Source organism: Danio rerio, chromosome 12 (assembly GCF_052040795.2).
Source record: "Danio rerio strain M-AB ecotype USA chromosome 12, GRCz13ab, whole genome shotgun sequence".
Taxonomy (NCBI): Eukaryota; Metazoa; Chordata; class Actinopteri; order Cypriniformes; family Danionidae; genus Danio; species Danio rerio.
This window is the reverse complement of record NC_141032.1, coordinates 39,587,649-39,598,895: the sequence shown is the minus strand read 5'-3', so window position 1 is coordinate 39,598,895 and position 11,247 is coordinate 39,587,649. Positions and strand designations below refer to the sequence as shown.

Sequence of the window (11,247 nt, the reverse complement as noted above, 5' to 3'; positions counted from 1 at the left end):
TATTTTTTACACGCACACGCATTTAAAAGAAAGAACTCCAATATTAGTTTTGGTAAATAAATGCACTCGCTTTCCATATTAATTGAAATATATGTAAATGGCACACATAGGGCCAGTGTTTCCTTTACAAATATTATTGAGAACATTACATATTCTATTCTATTCTAAAACATAAAATCACTTAAAAAAGCTAATACGTATTCTAATCTCATATATAAATCAAACTGCACAAAACATAGCTCCTGGGACTTATCTGGTGCTCTCCAGAAATGTATATATCAGTACATTTTCAGACTGAGCCTGGGTTATATAGTACATACACAATAAAAGACAAGCAAACCAGTGCTTTTCCTGATTTCCACCCAATTTTCCCCCATTAGAAAAAAAGGGAGAAAATAACATTTTCGAAGTACTTTGAAGATTAAGACACTGTCTCTGCGAGCATCCATCTTTGGCTTCACTCGACAAGCCCATCCTAAGCGCATGTGCTCACACACACACACAGGCCAAATGAGTGTACCCCACACCAAAGAGAGCCGTCTGTTGTAATGATGTGCTCTGCTCTGTAAATGAGCTGAGCTGGTTTAAAATGTGAAGTCTGTGAACCATCAGCACTGCAAACGGCCATCAGTGTTGACTCCCCATAATCTGTCTCTATTAAACTCTCTTTGAAGTACTATGGTGAGGAGAGAGCGTGTGTTCGTGATCACGTATGTCGGCTTCGCGTCAAATAATATCAAAGTTACTTAACAGGAAATGCAGTCTGGTACTAATTCATTTATTTGACGATGTAACAACTGACAAAGGGGAGCCTGAAATGTAATGGCCTGTTTCACACAAACTGCGATGACCTGTGTGTCATTTAAGGGTCACAGTAGGTGTTTAGGGATCTGATAATTTTGCACTGACAGCCAACAATAAAGCACTAGTGACAGGTGCTTTGTGTAAAACTCTGCTCTGCAAAAAGAACTACATTCACTGTAATTGTTTTGACAGGATTGAATACCAAGCTCATAAGTACAGTAGCAACTGTTTTGCTGCTTGTTGAAGCAATACAATTCTTAAGGATTTTTTGGGGACAACTAAATAGTTTTATGTTCAGTACACTTCAATTTGTAAAAACAAATAAGAGACAGCACTCAGTTATGGAGATTTACACCTACCTAAAAAAAGTAACAGTTCTTGACCCCATTAAGGTACAAACCAAAGTAGGTATAATTAGAAGGAAGACACTTTGAGCTTTACAATAGTCCATCAAGAAAGTTTTATGCTAAATATATATATATACATATATATATATATATATATATATATATATATATATATATATATATATATATATATATATATATATATATAGAAAGTCATACAATATAAAGTAATAAGCAAGAAAAATTGTACTGTGTTCAAAATTTGTTTTTCCATATACAAACACATGAAATCAGTCTCATAAAAACCATAAGAAAATATGTTTTGAAAGCCAAGTGAGAGATCTGCGTAGGACTGAATTTTTAGTCCCACTCCTGCCAAGTTTTATTCCGCACCCAACCGGTATACGGTATATATACATACACAGGGCTTGACATTAGATTTCAGCTCTGGCGGGTAAGACAGCCGCTCCCACTAGCCACTTTGGCTGGTTGGAAATCATTTTTAATTCGTAGTTTCATTGAAAGCAGGGTTCGACAATAAGGATAGCCCAATTTGCGTGCAGATGTGATCTTAGAATTGAGAAGCAGCACGACTGACAAAAATAACTGTGCTCGCACGTGTAAAAGAAAGCAGGTGAATACCTTATGAGAGGATGACTATTTGCGCACACAGGTGATGTGATGCGTGTGACTGTAAAAAGTCAAAACAACCGTGTGTAGAGTAAACGCAACTGGTGTGATCGGTTCTCTTTGAAATAGACTAGACAAAAAGTGATGCTCGTGTACCCACAGTCCTGCTGCTTTCAAGAAAGAAAAAAAAAAAAAAAAAAAAATATATATATATATATATATATATATATATATATATATATATATATATATATATATACATACACACACACACATATATATATATATATATATATATATATATATATATATATATATATATATATATATATGTGTGTGTGTGTGTGTGTGTGTGTGTGTGTGTGTGTGTGTGTGTGTGTGTGTGTGTGTGTGTGTGTTAGTTAACATTTACTAATGATTAGTTAACATTAACTAATGAACCTTATTGTAAAGTGTGACCTAAATATATTGTAAAGTGTGACCTAAATATATTATGCACCAATAAATAAATAAATAAATAAATAAATAAATAAATAAATAAATAAATAAATAAATGAATAAATAAATAAATAAATAAATAAATAAATAAATACATGAATAAATGAATAAATGAATAAATGAATAAATGAATAAATAAATAAATAAATAAATAAACAAATAAATAAATAAATTAACTAACTAATTAACTACTTAATTAATAAATGGAGAAGACTTCTGACATGCAGACATCCTCAAGGTTAATAGACATGTCCTTAAATTCTCTACAGAAGAAAAAAAAAAGCTTTGTTTTGATTTTACAGGCCATTAACAATCTTTCTGGGAATGCAAAAAGAAAGCATCAGAGAGACTGAACCTATATAAAGTGTATTATAAATGACTTCAGATAAAAGGATCATCTAGATGACAAACGAGTAACTAGTTCTCAGAAATTGAATACCATATACTTTTTGGCTTGAATCTTCAACAGATCTGAGTCCTGTCCAAAAACTCCCTGACAGATATCATCATTTATATATATGGTGCCTAAAAATTCCGGATCACTTTTAATTCTCATTTTCCATCTCATTTACAGTGGATTGACAACACACAGGGAAGATCACTGACGCCCATATCAACATCCATCAGCTGGCTAAAATGAATCAAAATCAGACTAAGATACAGCAGTCCAACAGGTGTGAGGATCCCATCAGTGTGGATCCCAGATAAATGCGTCCCTCGGGACAATCGGGAATGGCAAGAATTTACCGTGAATGTAAAGAGTATAAGGTTGTGAAACGATCCGCTGTGTATGAGCGCCTAGTCACATGCACATAACTCAAGGGAGACTCATGCCCTTGACATTGTCTGGTCCTCCATTCCTTTTTTCCGATAGATCATTTCATTTATGATTCTTCCCTCACAAACAGGCATTCATAAAAGCAGCCTAATGTCAAAGACAGACAGCAAGACAGACGGGGGGTCTGTCCACATCCTCTCTCATTGGTCACAGATTGCAGATGGATGAATGCGATAGCAGGATAAATGGCTTTAAAGAAGAGTAATGCTACACCGTGCCGTTTGTTGTGAGTTATAACCGGTGTCAAGTTGCAGCAACTGGACAGTTATGATAGTCGATTTGCATGAATAAAACTGTGTTTTTTATCATGCTACATTTGGAATGTGTCATAAAAAATAGTGTGTGATGACATGAGTTAGTGCTGTGGCACAGCGATCAGTAAAAAATCTGAACTTATTTTTACAAATGATTTGAGATTTTAATGGTGCTTCATTCATTCATTCATTCATTCATTCATTTATTCATTCATTCATTCATTCATTCATTTTCCTTTGGCTTAGTCTCTGATTTATCAAAGGGCACCTCAGTGGAATGAACCGCCAGCTATTCCAGCATATGTTTTGCGCAGTGGATGCCCTTTTAGCTGCAACCCAGTGCTGAGAAACACCCATACTCTTTTACACACACTCATACACTATGGCCAATTTAGTTTAGCTAATTCACTTATATTCAAGTATGTTTTTGGACTGGGGGAAACCGGAGCACCCGGAGGAAACCCACACAACGCAGGAGAACATGCAAACTCCAAACAGAAATGCCAACTGGCCCAGCCGGGACTCGAACCAGTGACCTTCTTGATGTGAGGCGACAGTGCTAAGCCCTGATCCACCAAGCCGAATTGAATGGTGCTTGTGAGAGGAAAAAACAGTAGCATAAGATAAGGAGGTGCTGCAGATGTGCAGCTATACTGGGGCAAGGAATAGGAACATTGACCTTGTGTTTTCTTTATTACGCTGATAGGTAGTGGGCCTCCATAGTAGAGGAAAATGTACACACAAAAATAATTCAGCTTTTTTAAAAACTTTTGGATTGTAATTATATGAGACTAATTTAAGTGCTGGTTCTTTTGTAGTTTTTTGGGGTGGTTAAGGTGCTGCATATTATGATCTTTAAAAGTATACTGTAAGTGTTATGTACAGAAATAAAGACAACAAATACTTTTTAATCTTGCTTTGACATTTTAATACTTTAATCAGGTTTCAACATTTTTTTTTTAAAGTTAGGCTTAAACAAAGTTTAACTTAATAGTTTAAGTTAGTTTGATTGATGTAAGTTGAGATGACTAAAAAATGTAAATCATCAAGATTGTCTTTACAGTGTAGCACTTAAAATGGTTCCCCTATGGTTGCCCCCTTATTTTTGTTATTTAGCATCACGTTTTAGAGTGGGCTATGGGGTCATTAGCTACTGATATTCAACATATATATATATATATATATATATATATATATATATATATATATATATATATATATATATATATATATATATATATATATATATATATATATATATATATATATATATATATATATATATATATATATATATATATATATATATATATATATATATATATATATATATATTTATTTATTTTTTAATTTATTTTATTTATTGATTTTTTTTTTTGTGTGTGTGTGTTCAACAGAAGACAGAGAGAAAACAGAAAGTCAACCCAATTTCCGAATTAAAATTTGACGATGACTGGATTGTGAACTCAGTTCTGAGCTTGCCTCACACAGGTTAGTGGGCTTGACAAACCACTTGCAGAAACACGTTTCTCCCTATATGCACTGAACACTTTATTAGAACTCCATTTTACAAGAACTTAATAAGAAAAACAATGTTTACTTGTGAATGTATTACAAATCATGTTGCACTACTTTTTTTTTTTTTTTTACAACCTTAAAATGCCTCTTTTGCACCTTATCGTACTGACTTATGTAAAAGTACAGAACACTTTATTTTGATGGTCCATTTGAATATTAGACTGTCTCCTAAATATCTGTTGATACTGCTCCTAAACAGACATTCAACTGACTGTAAGAAACTTTGCAAGTACATGTCAACCTTCACTAACCCCAAACTAACAGTCTAATTACAATCTAATGAAATTAGTTGGCATGTAGATGCAATGTAACTTAAATTCAACAAACAAGGACCATCAAAAAAGTGTGACCAAAAGTAATTGTACAGTGAATCTTAGGTTATGTGTGTAGTTTATGTATACATATAGTTATTAAATATGGATTACAGCTTCAGTATGTTAGTTATAATTTTTTATGTAAAACTAAAAAGGTTTAAAATAACTCTTTTGTTCAATGTTGAGTTAATATTTAGGATTATGTTCATTTATGTAGCACCATGGACCTGCGAGACACAACATTTCGTATGACAATAAAGCTCAATTTGACTTGACTTAAGCAAGTAAGGCCATCATTTTCAGTTTTGGGTGAACCATCGCTTTAATATAACATGATTTATTACAAAAATATAAATTTAACAACAACAAATATCATATTTAATTAACTTTTATTAATGAGAAGTTAATTGGTAGAAGGTGTCCTCAGATTTAATAGACACTAACTATTGTAACCATCGTAATCTCTGGACTGTCATGATAGTCTATTTGCATGAATTAATTCCAGTGTATTTCAAGCATGGTACATTTGGAAAATGTCATAAAATATAGTGCGCTATGACATGACTTGGTGCGTCGATAAAACATTCAGACCTCCTCGAATTCAGATTTTAATGGTGCTTGAGGTTGGAAAAAGCAAAGATAAGAATGTGACGGAGGTAGCGCAGATCTGCACTAAACTTGGTGCAAATGGAGCAAGGAATAAGGAAATTGCCCTTGCGTTTTCTTTATTACGCTGATAGGTAGCAGGCCAGTGCAAAACGGAGAGCAGGACATTCCTCACGCACACTAACCAAGCATCTCATTTTTGATCGCCGTTTTGAGCCCTGTTACAACCCACATTGCCCTCACAGCGCAAACACAAACATTGGCAAGCCCAGGGGAAGCAGCCAAAGTCATTACATCTACAATCTATATCTTTTTGAAGCGTAGCACTCATCGTAATCTGAGGGGGGGGATACTGCATAAGTGAGCAGAGCTTTCTAACCCAAACAAGAGAGAGATGAATGTAAAGTGAACGGGTGAGGAGAGAAGGAGGAAAAGCTGGAGATTACATCATTCCATCGAGATGTAGAGATTAAATTGTGGTTTGGATCTGAAGTCCTTAGACCACAGTGTTAGACTGCTGAAACCAGGACTATTTTTGGTGGGTTTTGTCTGTTTTACAGGATAAAAGTCCGCTAGTGTTCAAGGAGAGTTTAAAGCTGTCTATGACTGATTTTCATCTACAGCATGAGTTCCAAATTTTCCCATGTGGACAGTAAAACCTGAAATCACCCACATTTCGAGTATCAGCCAATGATCACATCAGGGGTGGATTTAGTGATTTGAGGGTCCTAAGCAATAACCAGGCAGTCTACAGTAATATGCACCCGCCGTATTTGTATTTATTTATCTGTCTTTTTCTTATATCACTCAGTCTTGCTTTTTACTTTTTTCTAATAAAGCAATCTCTACATTTTAAAAGATTAGTTTGCTTAAAATTAATTTAATAACTAAAACAATGAATAAACTATTTTTTTTTTTAAACTAACTTTACATCTGATTTGACTGCTGGACTGATCTGTAATTGGAGGTGGGGGGACACATTTGCCTGGAGGTACTAATTAAAGTAAATTTGTATTTGTTAGACTCTCATCCTACAAAATATGATGGAAAACGGCATTACAGACTAACCGGCCACTTTATTAGGTACACCTTGCTTGTACCGGGGGTTGAACCATCTTTAGCCTTCAGAACTGCCTTAATCCTTCGTGTCATAGATTCAACAAGGTACTGGAAATATTCCTCAGAGATTTTGGTCCATATTGACTTGATAGCATCACACAGTTGCTGCAGATTTGTCTGTTGCACATCCATAATGCAAATCTCCCATTCCACCACATCCCAAAGGTGCTCTATTGGATTGAGATCTGGTGACTGTGGAGCCCATTTAGGTACAGTGAACTCATTGTCATGTTCAAGAAACCAGTCTGAAAAGATTCACACTTTATGAAAAATGAAAAAAAAATAAAATAAAAAGGCTGGCTAATAATTCAGGGGGGTTAATAATTCTGACTTTAACTGTATATTAATTTTAATCTTACTAAAAATAAGTGTCTCAACAAGTAGACACTTATAAAAACCATAATTTAATAATCAAATCTTAAAAAAAGTTTTCACAAACAAAATTCTGTATGCATATATAATATTTAAATAATTATATTCTAATTATAAATCAATAATTAATGTAGTAGACCATCCCTTCAATGCCTTCCATATAATGGAATTCAAAATAATCAAGAGTTTATCTGAACCTTAAAGACAATTTCCCTCACCTTTCCTCTGTGTCCGCTCTTGTATGTAGATCAGCCAGTGCACAATAACTAAAGACCAATAATCATGTTCAGAATCCCTCAGTGTCTTCCTCTCGCTCCTCGTCCAGTGCAGTTTCTCTCGGACTGAAAGAAAGAATGCTTGTTAAAGTTTTGTTGACCTTTTCATAGCACCTAATATGAAAAAATGTCAATCAAACATCTCCTGGGAATGAAACTTCTTGTTTAACACCTAAAATAGAACCACACCATGACTTCTGTGGTGACACATGACTGTAAATCATATGGATGTGTGTTACAGTACAGCCAGATTACTACTTTATGCAAGTTGGCTGACACTTTTAGACTGAAAGTAATGGGCTTTTAAACTGATGAGAAATGATTGGTCAGTGTTTAGGACTCTCATAAACAAAAGTTTCACTCCCATCTCCAATTTTAGGTGTCAAAGCAAATACCTTGATTTCTACCTCTGGTTCTCCCCGAACAATGTACTCCATCCACATTCTCCATCCCGGGGCCACTGTTTCCTGCTGTCCTTATCTTTCTGATAAGCCTCATTGCTGCTGGAAATCTGGCATGAGGAAGGAGAAAGAGAGTGAAATAGCCTTATCTCACTCCTACTGGTACTCTGGCTGACTGAAGGCCAGTCAGGAGGCTTTCCATTGGGTGGGAATTTCTCCGCAGGCCTTGAAAACTCTAGAACCTTCTCCAGTTTGCTGCATTCACACTCAAGGTCATTTGTGAACAAAGAAATATTGCCCAAAAACATTATTATGCACTGAAAATTTAAAAAAAAAGGTTTGAGAACTTCATAAAAACAACTGCTATATACAATCTGACAGCCGATTCGAATGTTATCAGTGATTATCAGCTGATAGATATGGGTCAGTAGGGGCCTTCTGTTCCTACTGGTAAGCGCAGCAGGCTGTTATCATCCATCCACGTGGTTAATCAGATATAGATCACATATGGCTGCGGCCAGAAGTTAACAAGAATTATTTATATTATTTATTAAATATTAATAACAAGCCTGGTCAAAAAATATGAACTTTAACCAAACAGTATATCAGCTCAGAGTTCGATTTTAAACGCAAAACAAACCCATCTGCCTCAACAGATCTGCTTTGAGTTTTTTGTAATCCTTCAGCCTCATGTGCTAATAAACTTTCTTCTTGTATAATTCCCCATCTTGCCAAGGGCTAATTAGGTATGAAAAGCTTCATTAACTCTTCTAAATGATAGCTCCCCTCAGGGCATGGCCACAGTGTGAGTTTCACAAAACACTTAGTCAGCTAATCATGGCTGAGAGTTTCCTTAGGATACGCATTATGAATGCATTTTAATAGGCTCTACTATTCCCATAGCAGTGTATGCTCGTGTGTGTGGCCACTGTAAGCATGCACAATTTGTATTAACGTGCTGTATAAGGCAGGAGATTCACAGAAATGGGCTTAATGGCACTCACAAACACTCACACACACACAGATGACCCAAATCATCTATCGTTCATCATCTGGAAGAGTCTCTAATGGTTTTGAGGCTGTCTGCTTAAATTAAATGATAAATGTATCTGTCAACACTTATATAGAATTACAGTAATTAATTTAAACTAAATGAAGAGCGCTAATAGACCAAAACAGAAATGATACACTTCATCAAATCCTTCATCCAGGGTAATTCATTCAAAACTGAACATTTTGGTATTATTAACTTTATGTCATTCCAAAATTTAAATGATTCCTTCTTCTGTAGAACACAAAAGGTGAGTTTTAGAGATGCATTAAAGTGAATGTGGAACAAAAAGAAAAGTATATGTGTAAATATAGGCGAATTTGGGACTACAACATGCAAAAGATCACGATAAAAGTGGCACAAAACACTTTTTTGTCAGAAAAAAAAATATCAGAATTATTACAGTTGACTTCAGAATTATTAGCCACCCTTTTATTTATTTATTTATTTATTTATTTTTTGTTTGTTTTTTAAAGATTACCCAAATTATGTTTAACAGAGCAAGGACATTTTCAAAGTATGTCTGATAATATTGTTTCTTCTGGAGAAAGTCTTTTTTAATTTAATTTTATTATTATTTTTTTTTACTATTTGTATTATTGTGGCTAGAATAAAAGCAGTTTTTTTTTTTTTTTTTTTTTTTTAAGAACCCCTTCAGGGTAAAAATTATTAGCCCCTTTAAGCTATATATTTTTTTGATAGTCTACTGAACTGTATATTACTGTATTGTACAACATTGTTATACAATAACTTGCCTAATTACCCTAACCTGCCTAGACAACCTTATATATATATATATATATATATATATATATATATATATATATATATATATATATATATATATATATATATATATATATATATATATATATATATATATAAATAAATGTCAGTATTTGACATTAATATGGGTATATTTAAAAATATATATATGTATGTATATGTATATGTATATATGTATATGTATATATATATACATACATATACATATACATATATATATATATATATATATATATATATATATATATATATATATATATATATACATATACATATATATATATACATATACATATACATATATACATATACATACATATATATATATATATATATATATATATATATATATATATATATATATATATATATATATATATATATATATATATATATATATATATATATATATATATATATATATATATATATATATATATATATATATACATACATTTTAGACATTTGGGTCAAATCCAAAGTTCACATTTTTAAATATACCCATATTAATGTCAAATACTGACACTTATTTGTCAAGAATAGCAACCAAAATTCAACATCTGATAGACGTCATATTGATAATGTCCACATTATGTCAAGCTGTAACATCTTTAGATGTTGATATTTGGTTGTTTTTAGGTTGCGTTAGAAAGTAACCAAAATGCAATGTCTGTCCGATGTTGGACATTGACGCCGGCCTGACGTTGGGTTCTGACCAACCGGCAACATCTCGCTCTCCCTCGTAAAGCTAATATGTAATTAACTGAAACTGCAATTCATTGAAATTACGTTAGTTCTGGCTCTATAATAGAGCACATTTCTATTGAACCCGATGTTAAGAAGGCCAACTTTACAGCAGAAAAAAAAGGTCTTTACAGCCTTGTACAGATTACAGCCTGGTACAAAAAACTATTTTGGTTCATATAGCTAATATTACACTTAATTACAACTGTGAGGGGGTGAGGAGTGACACCTAGGTCTCGCTAGTTGCCGTCACTTCACCACAGCTGATTCCGGCTGATAAGCCACTGAGCTTGGCATATACGTCGTATTTCTGTTTTATTTTATGTGGCTTTACACAGTCAATCGCCTTTCGGAATTATTTCCTACAATAATCAGAAAACATGGCATACTGTATGCTGTTAATTGTGCCATTTAAGTGGCCTCCATTTTCTAGGTAAGTAAAATTCTTATATACCATATCAATAAATGTATTTGTTTTATTTAAGATAATGTATCGTTCATAATTGTCTTTAGACCTGTAATGCACTCCAAAATCTGACAGATTGATTGGCTGTAGGGTATAGAAAAGTCATATAAAATGTTGTCATACAGTATATTTCATAAATAGCCTTGCATTTACTAACACAGACT

General features: G+C 33.4%; 1 protein-coding gene across 1 annotated transcript; it reads right to left on the bottom strand.

The window, feature by feature from the left end:
• Positions 1-5,636: 5,636 nt before the first annotated feature.
• Positions 5,637-9,460, bottom strand: LOC147834537 (uncharacterized). Its single transcript, XM_087276833.1, has 3 exons — positions 8,031-9,460; positions 7,579-7,701; positions 5,637-7,233 (listed from the first exon to the last, which is right to left on the bottom strand). Exons 1-3 carry the CDS (start codon positions 8,131-8,133, stop codon positions 6,926-6,928), a joined length of 534 nt encoding a protein of 177 aa, XP_087132959.1. The 5' UTR covers positions 8,134-9,460; the 3' UTR covers positions 5,637-6,925.
• Between the last annotated feature and the right edge of the window lie 1,787 nt (positions 9,461-11,247).